The 19728-nt window shown below is 40.4% G+C and overlaps 2 protein-coding genes across 8 annotated transcripts in view; one reads left to right on the forward strand and one right to left on the reverse strand.

Moving 5' to 3' along the window:
• Positions 1-19728, reverse strand: part of HECW2 (HECT, C2 and WW domain containing E3 ubiquitin protein ligase 2) — a 321506-nt gene that overhangs the window by 129976 nt on the left and 171802 nt on the right. For 6 of the 7 annotated variants that reach the window (XM_042994961.1, XM_007094709.3, XM_042994965.1 and 3 more), the window contains 3 exons: positions 10459-10553; positions 4615-4690; positions 9-178 (listed from right to left, as the gene is read on the reverse strand). In XM_042994961.1, the coding sequence (XP_042850895.1) occupies positions 9-178; positions 4615-4690; positions 10459-10553 (341 nt within the window). Of the gene's footprint in view, positions 1-8; positions 179-4614; positions 4691-10197; positions 10278-10458; positions 10554-19728 lie in introns of those variants that run through there. The other variant, XM_042994966.1, reaches the window with a different exon arrangement.
• Positions 13844-14263, forward strand: LOC102967089 (proteasome assembly chaperone 4). The gene has a single exon (XM_007094738.1). The coding sequence runs from the start codon at positions 13844-13846 to the stop codon at positions 14261-14263; it is 420 nt and encodes a 139-aa protein (XP_007094800.1).

Below are 19728 nucleotides of genomic sequence, written 5' to 3' on the forward strand. Positions count from 1 at the left end.
CATCTTACCTCTCGGTGCCAAATTGGATTAGTGGTGTTACTGATGATAGTAGACCTTCTCTCCTGCCCATGGTGGGCACAGGTGGGGAAACTGCTCTTCTTCCCTGGCTGAATGGACATCTTAAGATAAGGATCAGGATTGAAGAACATCCCTTTCTTTAGCCCAACTGCTCTAAGATCTTGAAAGAAAGAGAGGGGGAGGGAGGGAGAGAAAGGGAGAGGGGGGGTAAACAACAGTAAAACAATAACAAAGTTATTTACACTATGATCACTGAGATAAGTAAGGACAAGTGAGTTATGAATAATTCCAGCAGAGGGGGAGTCTCTTGACAGGCTGAATAAATGAAGCCAAACATTTACCATCACCTCATGTACCTAAACTGACTTCCTGGGAACCATTTTGATTCTAACGTGAGTCTTCACCACCATTTTGCTATGTGGTTTGGCAACCAGCATTTCACACAGTATCTTGAGAGAAATTCTTAGGAAACAGTTTATTTAAAAAAAAAAAAGAATGCTAATATGTTCTTTCATGAGAGAAAAATTAAATCTCTTCTACATACATATAATGAAATTACAGACCTATGTTTCATTGGGGGTGAAACTTCAGAGCACACATTCAGTTGTACCACATTTAAAATGTTATATTTTCCACAAATGTAATGAATATTAGGGGGAAAAGAAAACGAGAAATATTTCTAAAAGTTGAATGCTACCTGCTGTATTAAATAATTGTGAGTCTACTGGTTAGTAACTTAAATATTTGATGGCTGTCCCAGAACATCTTAGATTCACCAGCTGCTACTTCACAGTATGTGAGTTGCTAAAATTTCTGGCTAAAATCTGGTAAGTGGAAAGACTGACACTTTTCAAAGGAGTGAGGATAAGGGACACCAACATGTCAGGTAACAAACCCAGCTCTTCCGGGTCCTCAACACCTTTCTGAGAATATCAGTTTGAATAAGATTGGCCTAAGAGCTAAGGGATCTTGAAAGCTTCTGGAATAACGGACCATTTCTAAGCAACTTGCTACAATTACGATCAGTCTAGGGAGGTCCTGACCACTAGTCCAGAGAAAAATTCTGCAGATCCCTCTGAACCTCCAAAGACCTTTGGATTACCCAGATCAGCTGGGCAACAGACTCTGTATGGTGACTGTCAATGATGGCAGGTTCCCTGAGTCATCCTACTCAAGCCCATTCTTGAAACTCAAAGTCTTTCCTAGAGGGACAGAATTGGTGGGGTTGCCCATAGAACCACATTGTCTAGGGAGCCATTCCTGGAGGAGGCTCACCCATGGCCAACAAGAACTTGTGGCCCAGAGTGCTGTCTAATAACAACTAACTGACAGCTGAGTTTCATATGTCAGCAAAGACCGAAAAATTCAACCAGGAGGCCCTTATGCTAAGGACACTGCATGAAATACAGTAAGATCTTTGATCTGAAGAGAAAAGAGAAGGAGAAGAGAAAGATGAGTAAGGCACTTCAGAGAAGCCACTGTCGTCTCTCTAGCCTTACAGTCCCCACTCCTGGCACTTCATAAGCTACACAGTCATCTTAACACAGCATCTGCAACTCACTATCAGTTTAATGGTGCTACATGTCTTCGAGTGGCTTTATTTGGCATAAAATAGCTCCGAGAGGAAAACAATTTGCATATTTACTTTCTTACCTTTCTCGATTAAGCTCGCCTCAGACTCAAAGACAGAAGAATGATAGTCTTTAGATACTAAATCTACTTCTAAACAAGGGATTTCTTTGCAGTAAATGAGGAGTAACATGGATGGAAATGGCTGCCACAAAGCATGACAGAGCTAAATTATTCATGCAAAGCATTCCTTTGGACAAAAAGCATTCCATCAGAAGATTATGCCACTGTGATGAAAGACGCCACTATTAAATAACCCTCGTATCAAATTTTTCCACAAGGAATGCTGCACAAATAAATCTTCATTAATAAATATAAGAATCTACCAACTATTTGTAGTCTGATTATTCTGTTCCTTTATCCGTCTCATTTCTGCTCTGGCTTCCCCATTTTGTCTTTTACATATTTTACTGCTCATAAATGTCTGCATCACCTAATAGACCAACTCAGACCTCAAAGTCACAAAAGTATGACATGCTAAATACCCTAGTTTAAAGTCTTATTTGGAGAAGAGGATTAAGATAGTAACCGAAACTCAGTTTTGGGGGCACTTGGGTGGCTCAGTTGGTTAAGCGTCCCGCTTTGGCTCAGGTCATGATCTCATGGTTCATGAGTTCAAGCCCCGCCTTGGGCTCTGTGCTGACAGCTCAGAGCCTGGAGCCTGCTTCGGATTCTGTGTCTCCCTCTCTCTCTGCCCCTCCCCCGCTTGCACCTCTGTCTCTCTCTCCCAAAATTAAATAAACGTTAAAAAATTTAAAAAAACACACAAACAGCTTTTGTTTTAGCTGTAGAATTCACTAATTTGTGTCCCTACTTACCACAGAGAATCAAGAGTAGAACATTTGCAGGCAGACATTCTACAATGCATAAATGCTCTTCGCTAAACACTATTATCACTGTCAATATGCTATAACTGGATTAATTGTTCAGAATTACCATTATAGAACTGCTTTCATCTTATATAATTTTTAGCCACTTCTGTACACCATCTGCAAATATCTGACCATACATTAGGAAGTAAAACAGATATAAAGTAGCCAGCCACCCTGTGTACTGAGGTGGGATGTTGGAAATTATATTTAAAGAAGAAGCATCTGGTGATGCCCCAAAGCTATTTCCTACTTTTTAGGAAAACATCCTGGGGTTTTCAAGTTCTAGATGGTCATTCTCCTGCAGTGAGTTAATTAACATCCCCACTAGAGTCAAAATCAGTATGTGTGTGTTGCATTCGGAATGATATTGATCACTTGGAAGCTTAAGGCAATGCGTCTAAACTAAGAAGACCATGGTATGATTAAAGTAAATTTTCTGAACCATGGAGGTGGGCTAACTGTTCCCTACCTATACACGAAGGATTTCTGTACCTGCAACCCCTCAGGACTGTGAAGGTCTAAAGCAGAGCCAAATAAATGCTTCCAGGAGACACACAGACAGGGTAAGTTCCACTGGCAGTGGAACTTCAAAGTGCGCTTCGAAAAACCTAGATATGTTTTAAAACCTGAGGGTTCCAACCAAAACATACTTCTTGGCCAAAATTGAACCATAAGCCACCAGTTTACAACTTCTGAGATCCACCAGAGAACCAAAGGCAAAAAAAGGCTTTCATAGTAAGTAAACTCATATAGGGGAGTAGGAACATGCTAGAACAGAAATGGATACTCTGGAAGGCCATGGGCCAGCGATGAACTAATGTGCACACTTTCATCGTATGTGGTAATTATACATCATGGAAATGTCTGTTCTCAAGATCAGTTTTCTCTCACTCTTGACAATGTCAATTTTCGTCCACAATACTTTTTGCAGCCAAGAAAAGTGAATCTAATTTAAAATTTAGAAGCACTGCACCAATGGAAAAATGAAAACAAAACATCTTTTAGTGACAGACATCTGTTAGACTGCATTTTATATGTGTCATAGCACAGTTGTCTGTTTTAAAAGTTCATTTCAAAGACTGGTTTTCTTAGTGTCTTCCTGACTTTATGACTGCCAATTTTTTTTTTAAATCAGTAGCTTTCAGATGTTTTTGACCGTGATCTACATATGAAATATATTTTATTCTGAAACCCAGTATACACATACATAGGTGTGGGTATATTTTGTGTGTAAAGTTTTCAGTCTGTATAAACTGATGTTCTATGAAAAAATAATTCCCTTTGGTGAAAAACTCTGATTTTTCCCCCTATTCTTTTTTTAAACTGTTGGATTCAACTAAATTAAACTTACAAAACACAGATGAGTTCTAACTCACAATCTGAAAAGCAGCACATTTTCATAAACAAACAAGCAATTAGAAGATTTCCCTAATCAGAAAATAAACAAAAAAGTTGCCTTATCAGCTTTCCAACTTTTATGTGAATTTCTCCACAAAAATAGGAGTAACCTTGGCTTATTTTTCCTAGTCTCCAATATTTTCCTTTCTTCAGATGAGCTAAGCACATACATGGTTTTCAAAACCAAAGTTCTCCAGTAGGGATAGCATATGTTACAGTGTTGTTTTTAAGTAATTGTACATAGTTACAGTCATTTTATCACTAGAAAACCTGGAAGAAATAATTTCTGAGTTTATATTAGTAGTCTAATTTTTTCATGGTAAGAAACATACTTGAATTTCCAGAACTTTTACCAAAAAAATAAATAGTTCACATATCATATGTAAGACTCTGTAAGGGTGCCTGGGTGGCTCAGTCGGTTGAGCATCCAACTTCAGCTCAGGTCATGATCTCACAGCTCATGAGTTCGAGCCCCATGTCAGGCTCTGTGCTGACAGCTCAGAGCCTGGAGCCTTCTTCAGATTCTGTGTCTCCCTCTCTCTCTCTGTCCCTTCCCTGCTCACTCTCTCTCTCTCAAAAATAAACATTAAAAAAAATTTTTTTAATAAAAAAAAAGAATCTATAGACAGAAGTGACTATTCATGCCTTTGAAATTATACACTTTCAAACTGGACATCACGTTTAAAGACACCTTTACCTGACAACGTGAAGCTGACGAGTTTCCGAGAATGCTGATTTCCGGAAGCACCTCCTTCCATGCCTTCTGCCCCCATCTGCAGAGGAAAAGCACATATTTGAAGTTTCACAGGAGTATGATGGTACCCAACGTGCTTAGGGAACCACATATATTTACAAATGTGATGATTTTTTGTATCAAACATGCATTGTAGTATATGCCTTTCATATACTATAAATCTTGGAATCCAGACACATAAAAATGCATATTTTCAGAGACAAGAGAAAGAGTCACACCTAAATTAAATCATTACCCCAAATGAAACCAATATGAACTTCTAAATTTCCTGGGACAGGAATCAACCTACTTTATGTCCTTCTACTTCTTTGATAAGAATATAGCTGATATGTAGTGAATGTACTTACATTACTATTACTATATTAAAATATTCCTTTCAGTTAAAAACCAAACACCAGATTCCTTTAGATTTACTAGGAAAACAGAATAAACTAAACAGGTGATTTTTCTCAAACTCGTCCACATATATGTAGAATTACCCTCCAATTACCTGCCAAATATTTCTGAGTCACCATGTGGATGCCCCACTGCCCTCGTAGACTCCTATTTTACTGTGCTGCAGGTACATGGCACAGCTATTATAATTAGCAGTTGTAAGAGTCTGCAGTGCTGTTGTACTGATTATTGTATTGTAAAAGTTTGTGTAAAGGCTATCTCACTTGAAACCTGTCATTTATGGACCACCGAGTATGGCAAATTTAGCCTTTCTCTCAGTTAATGTACAAGTAAGTGCTCCATTTATGGTACACTAGGAAAAAAAAAAAAAAAAAAAAAAAAAAAGGTCTCCCAGTTCTCTAACAAAGAAGCCCACAATGCTATAAGAGACTGAACTGAAGGCAGAATATATTTTGAATAATTGGGAAACAGAGACCACATTTTAATTCTAAACTTTGGATTGAACCCTTCCATCTAAACTTTGCCACACTCCCTCACCTTTCAAAAAATCATCTACCACCACTGGGGAGCCTGGGTGGCTCAGTCGGTTGAGCATCTGACTTCGGCTCAGTTCACGATCTCACGGTTGCTGAGTTCAAGCCCCATGTCGGCTCTGTGCTGACAGCTCGGAGCCTGGAGCCTGATTTGGATTCTGTGTCTCCCTCCTCCTCTCTGTTCCTCCCCCTCTCACACTCTGTGTTTCTCTCTCTCAAAAATAAATAAAGATTAAGAAATTTAAAAAAAAATCATACACCACCAAATGCAAACTGATAGAGCCACTGTGGAAAACAGTATGTGAGTTCCTCAAAAAATTAAAAAGAGAATTACCAGATGATCCAGTAATTCCACTACTGGCCTTTTACCCAGGGAAAATGAAAACACTAATTCGAAAAGATATATGCACCCCTATGTTTACTGCAACACTATCTACAATAGCCAAGATATGGAAGCAACCCACGTGTCCACTGATAGATGAATGGATAAAGAAAGTGTGACATATATATACACATACATACAATGGAACATGGAACATGACTCAGTCATAAAAACAATGAAATCTTGCCATCTGCAACAACATGGATGGATCCAGAGACTATAATGCGGAATGAAATAAGTCAGTCAGAGAAAGACAAATACAGCGTGATTTCACTCACATGTGGAATTTAAGAAACAAAACAAATGAACAAACAACAACAAGAAAGACAAACAAAAAATGAGACTCTTAAATATAGAGAAGAAACTGATGGTTACCAGAGGGAAGTGGATGGGGAGATGGGTGAAATAAGTGATGGGGATTACAAAGTACACTTAATGTGATGAGGACTGAGTAACGTATAGAATTGTTCAATCACTAAACTAATATAACACTGTATGTTAACTATCCTTCAATTTTTTAACCTCATATACTGCTAAGAAATAAAACTTTACTAATCCGAGCAAAGTTGAACAATTTAAAAATAAATTCCAGGGGCGCCTGGGTGGCTCAGTCAGTTGAGCGTCTGACTTCAGCTCAGGTCATCTCTCGGTCCGTGGGTTCGAGCCCCGCGTCGGGCTCTGTGCTGATGGCTCAGAGCCTGGAGCCTGTTTCAGATTCTGTGTTTCCCTCTCTCTCTGACCCTCCCCTGTTCATGCTCTGTCTCTCTCTGTCTCAAAAATAAATAAACGTTAAAAAAATTTTTTTTAAATAAATTCTATTTAAATTTTGAAATATAAATTTCTACTTCCTTCTCCTTTTCTAAATGTTTATTTATTTATTCTGAGGGAGAGTGTGTGCACACACAGGTTGGGGAGGGGCAGAGAGAGAGAGAGAGAGGGAGACAGAGAGAGTCCCAAGCAGGTCTTGCACTGTCAGCACAGAGCCCAATGTGGGGCTCAATCCCACAAACCCATAAGATCATGACCTGAGCTGAAATCAAGAGTCAGAAGCTTAACCGACTGAGCCGCCCAGGTGCCCCTCTACTTCCTGTACCTTAATCAAAACTATTTTGCATGGCACTTCACTGATTCCTGATGTTTTCAAACGTCATCTGCAGTATAATAAGGTATCATCCAGGTATCTTTAATTTATTTCATCCATAAAACCAACTTCATGATAACTCTGGATTGACTCTCAACAAGTATGTAAAGTTTACCATATTGTGTTGTTTCTCTCTGACTCATCATCCCCAGTTTAATCGGAAAAGACACAGCAGCAAACTGGCCAGGTAATGGATGGCTGTCTCTGTCTCATCCTGCTTTCACCACACACATCCCTGGACCATAGAGTAGTGAACAGCGTGAGGTGGTACAGACTGCTGTGAGACAGACACTCAGCAACCTGCCCTCCAAGTCCTGAGTACAGCCTGATAGACCATAGCTTCCCACCAAATGGACCACACCGCCCAATAAGATGTGTTCCCTCCAAAAACATGAAGTCTCTTCCTGCTAAGCTACACTGATGCTAAGTGAGTTAAAGGAGATGAAAAAGATTCATGGTCAGTCTTCATTTAAACATGTTGGAAATGTTATAAGATATTATAGAAACACAAGAAAATGCCTTCAAATTCTCATTTTAAAAATATAAACCACTGTCTGGCAAAAGCTAATGTGAAACAACTCTCACAGAATTCACAGATAGCGTCCTGTACTACAACTGAGGCAAATGCTCTTCTGAAGTAATACTCCATGAATTCAATTCCATCATTCATGACAAGAAAGCCAGGAAAGACCAAACATTATCACTAGATACAGGAACATCGGTGATAAGAAACACATCTGCACTCAATGTTTAAAGAGAGATTTTAAATAAACTCACGCCACAGATTCATTCCAGGAAAACCCAGAAGGAACACTGACAACCGAGTGTTGAAACAATACATGGTAGTGAGTGATGCTAGCCTTTATCTGTCCCCGAAGCCAAAGGATTTCCTGTTCCAAGTGTCGGAGACACATATCACTGAGTACTCTGATGAATGACAATGACGTCAAAGTACAAATGACAGAAAAGACGCAACTTTTTTAAAATCCTTGATTCATTGCAAAAGGATATATGAGAAAGGAGGCCATAAGATGATGATGGAAGCTCATTTTCTTCCCTAGAGAGGTGCTCAGACACTTCTTCCAGGGCTATTCTTTGCATATGGTCATGGAATAATCAAACTAAAATATCAATGTTGTCAATCAGTCACAATAACTAGACACATGTCATATAACTAGGTGACCATCATGGAAGCACAGCACTTATCCCCATGAGGTGTCCCCCAGACTTCCAATTTTGGACATACACCCAAATTGTCTCAGCTGGGTCAGAAATCTATTGACCACCAATTCCATTATTGTCACCCTTTGAACAGAAATATTCTATTCTGACTGCCAGAGCTATATCTATGAAGCTTTGATGGTTCTCTAAAAGCTGTCTGAAGAAAATTAATTATCTACAAACTATCCACAGGCTTTGACAGAGTAATCTCAATGCAAAATCAATGGAATGAGACCAGTGTTCACTACGCTGGAAAACCCTGCTGCCTTCAGTGATATCTGATCACTTAAGTTGCTCACGTCTAAGAAAATCTGAATCTAGAAAATCATGTTTGGAAGTTACTGTCTAATTGCACACACAGTTAATTTTTCAAAGGTTCTATTATTAAAGACCTCACTTTTCCAGTTTTGTAACTTTTCTTTTTAGAATATCAGTTGAAGCACATTCCACCGCTTAGTATGTGACATGACAGATTTTGTAATCAATGACTGTTATTCTCCTGGTGACCTTCAAAGTCTTGTATAATAAATGTGGATTATTCTTTTAAATTCTAAATTGTGTTTACTACATGGGAACTCAAATATAATTCAAATGCGAGTAGAATATTTGGATACTAAAGATTTTGCAAATACTGTTCCCACTACCTGAAATGCTCTTCCACCCACCCTGCCCCCACCCCACCTCTTCACCTAAGTATCTCCTACTCATCCTTCAGATTGTCCTGCAAACAATCTTCCTTCTTCAAGGAAGCTTTCCAAGACCTACTTGATCAGGATAAATTCTACTAGTATGAGCCCTTATAGCCCCATTTTACTCCCCCTCACAGCAGTTACCACTCAAATAAACATAAATTAATTTAATGATGTCTCTTGTCCCCACCAGACCAGTGAAAGAAAGGACTGAGTTTTTGCTTGTCATGTCATCCCCAATGGTGGGTGCAACGGCTGGTACTTAGCAGGTACCCAATGAATATTTGTTTGAGTGAATAAATGAAAAGGAAAGACTTCATGATATACCGTTGTTGGTTCAAAGTGCCACCTGCAGAGATTACTTTCTGAATTTCAGGGAGTCAACATGACTACTTGCCTATTTCCAAAAATGCTTGCATCTATAAATGCACACATACACAGTACACACGTGCATGCGCGCACACACACACACACACACACACACACTGTGATAAAGGTTCTACATTGTGGGAGTCAATATTTTTCTTCTTTGCTTTCATGACCTGATTTTTATTAATGGCTTATTAAACCTCCAATGCTTTACATATCTTAGACTCTAAGAATCTCCCCAAACCACCTGAACCCAACCACCCATCTACAATGAGTACATACTACAAAGCTGTTAGATTCTAAATTTAGTCAATGGAGTGAAAAACCACAAAATTGTGAAAAATAAACCTTCAGAAAGTACCATGTTGAAAATGTATATATATACTTGCCTTCAAAAGTCTAACACAACCGGTTTCCTTCCAAACTAAATCAGGCATCTCTTTCTTCACTTGAGGGCCTGGTGAAGAGGGGGACTTCCGTTGAGTGGCCATGTTATACTAAAAATGTGTGGTATATTTAGGCTCTAGCGCCCAACTTGGCATCTAGGAATCTGGTGCTCAGACCTCCTGAGGGAATAGCACATGCATGATCCCCATCTCACACTCTTTGGAGTGAAAGCTTGTAAAGATGACTGCGGGTAGAATCACACAGGATTTGAATTGCTATTTTCCCCTCTTACTCACTGAGCTCATGTAAATTAAACTCAGGTAAGATGCAATGCCACCATTTCCTCCCAACCAGTCACCCAGACTAAATTTAGACCAAGTTTAAGACTAAATTTGATGGCATACTCACTAATTTGCTTCATGAATGGGTTCTCCGAAGAGTTGACCATTTGCATAATTGTTATAAATCAAATCATATTTTTCCACGATTCGTATTATGGATCCAGGTAAGCCAGCCTGTAAGTTATTTCCTCTCCTACAACAGTGCCCACGCTGTTACGTTTTTCCTTTTTCATCGTTCTTCATAACCCTGCCAGAGCTGCACTGGCAAAAATAGAAGCCGAGGGCCCGGGGGGACCTCATGAGGAAGCCAGCAATGAGGGGCACTCACCATCACAGCAGGATTCTTCACGGTGATGCAGGGGGTCGTGGCTCGCAGGGCTCCGCTAATGCCGTGGTAGTATTTAAAACAGATTTTTATCTCAGCTGCAAATTGATTGGAGAAAAACAGTAATTTCAACACTGAAACTAGTCATTTAGGAATCAGCTGAAGAAATCTGCCACACCCCCTGTCAGAAGATCCTACTCTAGACTCTTTGAATAATCAATCCCTTCTTTTCCAATCAAAGAAATAAATTACACCAATTCCTGTTTGATTTTACAGAATTCTCTGAAATTTTCTATGAATATCCCAAAGATATGAGAAAAATAACGCACAAAACAACATACCAAAATATGTATAGTGTAGGGATAGGAAGAAAACTAGTCACCATTTATTGAGGCGCTCCACAGCGCACCAGACACCATGGTTTGTCGCCGCTCATGTTGTTATTTGATACCCACTTCAACCTTGGGAGGCAGAAATTCCCATCCCCATATTACAGAAGAAGTGCCAGGGTTTGCAGAAGGTCAAATAAACAGGAAATGACAGAGTCAGAACTCAAACCCAGTCTGTGGGACTCCAAAGCGTTCACTCCTAACCTCTACAAAATAGACGGCCACTGTTAGTGGAAATACAAAAAAGCAGTCTAGCAGAGTAAAAAAGAATGCTGTATAGATTCTGCAGTGATAGGGAATCTGTATTTTAATTTTTCAGGTGGCTTCAATGTAGTCACTAGACAGGGATCAAATTTAGGAACCATTGGCATATAGATATATAAATATATAGATCTGGATAGATAAATAGATAGATGGATAAATAGACAGATAGAGATATGTGGAGATATATATACCTCTCTCCCCACAGGTGCATGTGTACATACACACACACACACACACACACACACACACACACACACACATAAAATCTGAGCTTGATGAAAAGCAATACAAATGCCAATTGATTTTGGAAAGTAATTACAATTTCAAAGACCGTGAAGGCAAAATGTGTCAAAGATAAAACCCACAGCCACTAGAATTTCTCTGTATACAGAGTATCTGAGTCACTGTAGTGTCCCTACAAGACGCATTTTCCCCAAGGTGTCATTTAAGGCAATGATGTCATAGGAAATGATGCTGACGGACAGGCACCAGGGAAGAGTCGCAGCCTAGAGCAGTGGGGCTCCTCTCTCAACTGAGTCACCTGGATTATTAAAGTGGGGCCACTAGATGGATTCTCCCTAAGAAGTTATTCTTCTATCAACTCTCCTGACTGCACCAAATGGTCTCCTGCAGTGTATTTGGTTTGCCGATTTTAAGAGAAAGATAGAATGCTTTAAAAAATCATTTTAGGAATTTATATAGGATTAGGAATACTACATACAGGAATACAAAACTATATTACATTTTTCTAACAATGACAAAATACTAAAGCTTAAAAAATTAGCTCTGTCATGAGGGAAAATATTGAGTGTTTCCATTATGCATGATGATCACAGTGCAGTGACTCACAATGTAGTTAGCATCATCAAGCAAAAGATTTTTACCATGTACCCATCACAACATATGCCTGACAGTGCAAGAGAATCAGAGAAAGGTTTCTGGTCTAGCAGGTGTTCTTTGTGTAGCTGTTAGGATGACAATTTTACAGGAAGGGCTAAAAAGGAAGAGCGGCTGGGTAGCAGAGTGTGGAGACCCCGGAGAAGATGAGCGACGACACGGTGGAGTCAGAAAGTCCTCATGGAACAAACAGGTCTGGACTCACACTTCTAGATGAGAAAAATGGAGCAGAGATGATAACGGGTGAGGGGCGGTAAAAGCAGGGAAGCAGGAATAAGCATGCTGAGTTTGAGGAACAGCAAGATGACGCACACAGGAATTCTAGCCGCACTATGACTTCACTTGCCTGGGAACACCTCTGCAAAGGACTTTCCCGAACATTAACACAAGCTTTTGGTTATTACTGAAATAGTGACAGCTGTACAGGTCTGCGCAAACCCTCCTCTTCCACTTGCTTTCTTCCAAGACCAAGAGCATGTATTCTACGAGAACAAAGCTAAGCACCATGCACAAAGCCTGCCAAAGCAGAACAAGCCTGATGGTGTGCACAAGGACTGAATTCTGCAGGCATGAGCTCATTAGGATCACACTCAAAATGCTGGCAACCAGCGGTCTGGGAATCCGCCTGCAGCGGCACCTCATAGATCAGATCAGCGGTAAGGGAGTGAGCAGCTCATTTTTCCACAAAGAGAAGTGCATTTTTATAAGACATCTTCCCCTAGCTCCCTCTCAAGTCAGGATGCTATCTCCTCTTTTGTAAGGTTTTAAGAGTCAGCTAGGTAATAGATTATGAGACTGGGGGGGAAAAAAAAAGGGACTGCTGATTTTTGTGTGTAGGATGTTGATAGCCAGGCCTGCTTTGCTAGTGAACCCATGTGGGGTGTTATTTATTCCTTGCTATAACAAAAGTCTCCAAGCCCAGTGACAAATTAGGATCCTTGAAACTATAAGATAAACTCATTCTGAATTGCACAGGATAGATTTTGTGGACATGATCGCCAAAAACACGACAGAGCTAACAGCTTCATAATGCTTCAAGGCTAGATGCAAAGCCAAGGGGATTTGCACAGATCACCCATTACAGAACCAAACACGTAGGCTGGTCATCAGAGAGAATAACACAGTACTGGACAGAACTAGTCGTTTGCACCTGGACTGAAACACGCCGGCTCCTTCAGCAGAACACCAGTGAAGACTTCTGTCCCCTAAAATACACCAACGTTCCACCCTGACAAGGTGAGAGCATTCCTCTTCAAACATTAGTGTTTTATGAGGTCACTCAAGATTTTTTTAAATGGTGTTACTAAATGCAATCTCCTCTGAGTGAGAGAGAAAAGACAGAGAGCTGCATTCTGATTGACGTGCTTAAACACTTTAGCGGTGGAGAGAGGTAACCTAGAAGAAGACTCAAAAAGGGTGGAAAGGGGAGCTGGCATTCACGCTCCTACTTTAGCTACAGTCTGTAAGCACTAACTGCAAGAGGAAAACAAAAAGCTACTTCTGAGAAACAGACACATGGACAGATAACAGTAAACATATGAATGATGACCGAGCATCAGATAAGGGAGGAGCCCGCTGCCTGTGGCACCAGCCAGCCCTGTGCACAGGCAGGGGAGACGGAGGCCTAAGGAGCGATGAATGATCGCTGAGAATGGTTTCTCCATAGCCCGATGTGAGAGCCAACATCTCCTCCTAACGGTCTCAGATTACGGAAATATATATATTAAAATATGTGTGTATGTATATACAAAGTAAGAGAATTTTCTCCAAAAAAAAAAAAAATCCGCCTTTTATAAAAAGCATGTTGGCTCGCTTGCTAGGGTCTGGTTGGGCCAGTGATGGTGGTGGGGGGCCGGGGTCTTGGTGCTTGTGGTCCTGGGCCCAACGGGCAGCATGGAGGGGCCACCCCAGATCGGGACATCTCCCTGCACAACTTCAGCACAAGGCTGTGGGAGCAGCTCGTCCACTTCCACGTCATGTGGCTGACACACTGGCTCTTCCTGTGGGTGGGGGCCATGCCGCACCTGTGCAACCTCACCGTGGCCCTGTGCAGCCACTATGATTCCATCCCCGTGTCTACCTCCCTCCTCAGAGACACTTGTGGCATGACCTCCACTGATCTTACCCGGCACTTAGCCAGGAAGACCAACAAACAGATGTTTGTCAGCTATAACCTTCAAAACACAGATAGTAACCTCACATTACTTGTAAAACACAGGATCAAGGAAGAAATGGAGGCTTATCCAGAAAAGTTCTAGCAGAGTGGCAGAAGTGAGAATTTGTAACTTACGTACAATATACATTTAAATAAATGGACAGAATTAAAAAAAAAAAAAAAAGCATGTTGCCTCAGAGGGCAGCAAGACAGGAGAAGGGTGAGGAGGCCTCCTACATTAGCCTATAAGGACCTGCCATTGGGGGCACCTGGGTGGCTCAGTCGGTTAGGTGTCCGACTTCAGCTCAGGTCATTATCTCATGGTTCGTGGGTTCAAGCCCTGCATCGGGCTCTGTGCTGAGAGCTCAGAGCCTGCAGCCTGCTTCAGATTCTGTCTCCAGCTTGTGCTCTGCCCCTCCCCAGCTTGTGCTCTGCCTCTCTGTCTCTAAAATAAATAAACATTTAAAAAAATTAAAAAATAAAAAAGGACCTGCCATTGGCTGGGCCCGCTCTAGCCTAGGAAGGAAGGAAGGAAGGAAGGAAGAAAGCACCACCCAAATGGCATCTTCCTCTCTCAGAGGTCCCTTCTGAATGGCTAAAGCCAGTCATGAATTATGGAAATATATTTTGGTGCCTTTTAGTAATCTTCAGGATACTTTCATTTAAAGGTTTACTACAATAAAGACTTGGCAGCCTCTATTTAAATGCTGACCAGACATAGAAGCCCGTTTATTTTTAAATTTTTAATTTACTAATTTTAATGAAGACATCTCCCAGAGCACTGGTGCTGTGGGGTGATGGGAGGGGGATTGTGGGGAGATAGTACCTTGGGCTTGTTTGAGGTGGGGGAGGGGAGGTCAGGGAGGTGGAAGGGAAGTTGAACAGGGTTTAGGAACTTAACCATGCTCCTAAGTAAAGGGGTTTCTATAACTGCATGATTCTGACATTGCATTTAAAAAATTTTTTTTAAGTATATTTATTTTTGAGAGAGAGGGAAAAAGAGAGAGAGCACAAGTGGGGGAGGGACAGAGAGAGAGAGAGAGAGAGAGAGAGACAGAGAGGGAGGCACAGAATCTGAAACAGCCTCCAGGCTTTGAGCTTTCAGTGCAGAGCCTGACACGGGGCTTGAACTCATAAACCGTGAGATCATGACCTGAGCCGAAGTTGCATGTTTAACCAACTGAGTCACCCAGGCGCCCCTGACACTGCATTTTAATTTTTTTTTAATGTTTATTTTTGAGAGAGAGAGAGAGAGAGAGAGAGAGAAAGAGAGAGAATGAGTGGGGGAGGGGCAAAGAGTGAGTGGGGGAGGGGCAGAGAGAGGGAGACACAGAATCCGAAGCAGGCTCTAGGCTCCAGGCTCTGAGCTGTCAGCACAGAGCCTGACATGGGGCTCAAACTCATAAGCTGTGAGATCAGGAGCCGAAGTCAGATGCTTAACCGACTGAGCCACCCAGGTGCCCCCTATGACACTGCATTTTTAAGGCAACCATTGTGTTTCTGGGTTTGTATATGAATAAACTATTTCAGACAGATCAAATGAAACCAGTAAAAGTGCTTGCCTTCGGGGAGGAGAAACTGATGACTGGGGCATGAAGTTGAGGAGATACGTTTACCTTTGGATCTTTTCAACATTATATTCTTTCATACACTACTTATTCAAAAATTATTTTTTAAAAAGAATCTCAACTCAGCTACATTAACTCCAGGCATTAGTATAAAACTTCATTTCAAGCCCTCTCTGAAAAAAGATTCTACAGGCCACCCTGTGCAAGAAATGGTTTTATTTCAAAGGCTGGGATCTCATCCATCACTTTAAATAGCAACAAGATTCACTTAGGCAGTCACTAATAGCTTGCTCCTATTTAGAAAGTGTGCGTTTTCCCCAGGTTTCTAGAAGCTGAATATTTTGAACCATAAAGTAGATGAAATGGAGATGCTCTTCCTTCAAGCATTTTTATTTAAAAAGAATAATCTTTAAAAAATTCAACTTAATGATTTTATTAATTCTAAAACAATTAAAGCAATTAATTCTAAAACATGATTTTCACCATTGTCCTGTGTGCTTTTATTATATTCTTCGTACTATGACTCTTATTCACAGGCTCTTTTATTCAGAGGCCAGAAATTGGAGAAAGTAAATACATTTTAATCTTCATGCTTTTGAGGAAGTCTGCTTACATTTCCAGTGACATGCTTTTTATTTATTTATTTATTTATTTATTTAAATTTTTAAATGTTTGTTTATTTTTGAGAGGGAGAGAGAGACAGAGCATGAGCAGGAGAGGGGCAGAGACAGAGGGAGACACAGAATCTGAAACAGGCTCCAGGCTCTGGGCTGTCAGCATGCAGCCCGACACGGAGCTCGAACTCATGAACCATGAGATCATGACCTGAGCTGAAGTCGGATGCTTAACCGACTGAGCCACCCAGGCGCTCCGCTAACCTATCATTTATATGTTACTACAAGTTATCTTCTCTTTGCTAAGGGCCAATAGAGCCTAAAATGGCTCTGCTCCTCCTCCTCTGCTAAAGCTCAGCTAAACAATCATGAAAATCAAAGATAGATAATATCAGTGTGGAGGCAGTGGAAACCTAATAGGATTAGCAAATGAACAGGATCCAAAACCTAATGTATGAGAGTGGAAAATAAAAAGCACCAAATCCATCCAAGGGGCAAAAAAAAGGCCTTCTGATGTTGGCAGGAAGGGCCTGGGAATGGAGATATTTAGGGCAAAGGCTCTGAACAGTACCAAGGCCACCTGCCTCCCTTACCTCCCCAAAAAGCCATTCATAAAGCAAAGGCCTTTTGTCAAGGCACCGTATGCTGGCAATCATACTTACTAACCTGAGTGCCAATCAGAGACACAAGCCACTTACACGTCTGATGCTCAGTTTCCTAACCCTGCCCACTTCCCAGGGCTGAGACAGGTAAGATGTGTGAAAGCACTATATCATTTATACAAATATCAATGTTCTGATATTATCCTCAATGATCACAAAGCAGTTTATCACACAGCAATGAAGTTCTAAGCTCATTCACTGATCCAGGATTTAGTGAGCTCCTGGAATAGTGTGTGGCACACAGCTGGCACTTAATAAATACTTCATGATGGCTGGGGAGAGAGAGATGGACAGATGAATAGAGGGAATGAAGGAATGACAAAAGCAGGTCTGAGTGAATGAATGAATGAACGAATGGCCAAAGTCTATGAAAGACTACAAAGAATAACAGAGACATCCTAGTATGATAAGACAACTTTGAAACCTCTTACATTTCAAAGCTCAAGATGCATCCTGCAAAGATGACCCATTCAGCTTCTGCAAGCATAAGCTCATCTGAGGACTATCTGACAGTTTGGTGACAAGTAGGTGCAGAGGAAGCTGATCCTCCTCTCCAGGGTCTAGGAAGGTCATGTGCCCAAAATTACACCTGTCTTTGTCCTTCAAATTCATTTAAGCAGGCCCTGTAATAATAGAAGTCTGGGCTGCCTGCCTCCTCTGGGTTTTTTTCCAGACAAACTAAAGCCATCTTTACATTCAGAAAGAGCTTAGAGGGGGCTCAGATCAAGGTTTGCCCATGCACTTAGGGCAATTTTCAGAGAATTTTAATTTTATTTTGCCTGAACTTCTGTTGAGCTAAAGATAAATTTTCTTTCTGAAGATGAAAGCAAAAGTTTTAAATGTCTCAAGTTTTTAAGATCAGAGGTTGAAAATATAGAAGCTGTCTAACCCCTCCCCACCCAATTTTTAGAAGTTCCACACCATTGGCTCCAGAGGTTCAAGCAAAACTTCACTGTGCCGGAAGTCCCCTTAGGTCTGCTGTAGGGGTTAAAAAAAAAAAATGATGTCTAAAAGACACGGACTACGCTACTAAGCACTTAGATAAATACCACCTTAGGTTTTTACACGTTGAAAGGATATGAATGTGTGCTGAAAGAGGCCTCATTCTGATTAATGAAGATAAATTTATTCTAAAACCAAACTTTCTGTAATTCTCATTCACCGTCTTGGATTTTAACATACACGACTTTTCCTAGTCCTTACAAAAATTCATTGCTGAATATTGCCAGTTTTATTTTCTCTAGTTTTGTGTGTGAAGAATTGAGATGGAATTTAGAGGAGAAAATAAAACAACAACAAAAACCTACTCTTCATTCCCAACTCCTAGTGTCAATGTCAAGCTTATTTCTATTAAACACTAGAGTGAAGCATAAAGAAAAACATTCAAGACAGAGATATTAGTATATCCTGATCGGCCAGGATGTTACGAATCTCTAACGCTTTGGGGAGGAGAAATAAAATCAATCATGGCAGGGGCACCTGGGTGGCTTAGTTAGTTAAGCGTCTGACTTCGGCCCAAGTCATGATCTCATGGTTCATGAGTTCGAGCCCTGCGTCAGGCTCTGTGCTGACAGCTCGGAGCCTGGAGCCTGCTTCGGATTCTGTGTCTCCCTCTCTCTCTCTGCCCCTCCCCAACTCTCTCTCTCTCTCATTCTGTCAAAAATAAATAAAAGCTTAAAAAAAATCAGTCATGGCAAATGAAATATCTGCAAGTGGGGCTTTTCACAAAAAAAATGTTCCAAATTATAACAGTATGTGATACTAACGTCTTTCCCGGTGTTCACCTGAACCCCATGGTATGAGGCTACACAGTCCATCCGGAGGCAATCATTCCTAGCAGGCTGGCATTTTGGAAGGAACAGGAAGGTTGTTTTACCTTTTCCCCTGGAATTCAGTTGGCAAGATTCTCTGCTACGTCAGCCTCTTAAACCCTGGCATCCTTTCAAAGGAGGAATCACACTGAATGAAAGTAAACCCATTCCATTTTCCCCACTTCTTTTTCTTATTAATAGATGGTACTGCCAGCTGGGCCAAATGTTGGAAAGTAAAGTAGAAAATAAAGTAGAAATAATAAGTAGAAAAACAAATGTCCCATAATCTCACCTCCTCGCAAACAACCCATGTTCACATTTTGGCAAATCTCCTTCCAGACTTTTTCCTATATGTTATGGTATTAGTTAAATTATGTTGTGTGTATCTACCTGTTTTCCCCCTCACTTATTGATATATCATGAACATTTTCCCTTAAAAACTACATTCCCTTTAGGTTTTCAAGAGACCCTAGTCAAATATTGAACTATGAAAAACAGATAGTTCTTAGGAGAGAGAAACATGATTAGAGAAAGTTATGAAATGCTGACTTACCAGTAAGGATGTGGAAGAAATAATCTAATGTCTTTAATGGCAATTCAAAGTAACAGATGTCAATCTTTGAAAATAACTTTTTATATAATAAAAATTTATATACTTGAATAAAAGTACGCTCATAGCATGTTCCCATTTAATCAAACCTTACTTTATATTTTAAGGTTTAATAAGTACAATCCTTCAGTACTAATATCCACACATACACACACTCTCTCTCTTATATTAAATCTCTTGAATATAGAAAAGTTAATTCTTACACAAACTAAACAACTCAGAAAATTTTTAAATAGCCCATTTTCTACATTAATGAAGAACTGTGTAAATGTAAAAGTTAACTTGAACCACTCAGTAAATCGT

Source organism: Panthera tigris, chromosome C1 (assembly GCF_018350195.1).
Source record: "Panthera tigris isolate Pti1 chromosome C1, P.tigris_Pti1_mat1.1, whole genome shotgun sequence".
NCBI lineage: Eukaryota > Metazoa > Chordata > Mammalia > Carnivora > Felidae > Panthera > Panthera tigris.

Bases quoted from the DNA above. Each gene is read 5' to 3' on its own strand.
- LOC102967089 (XM_007094738.1), top strand. From the start codon at position 13,844: ATGGTGGTGGGGGGCCGGGGTCTTGGTGCTTGTGGTCCTGGGCCCAAC.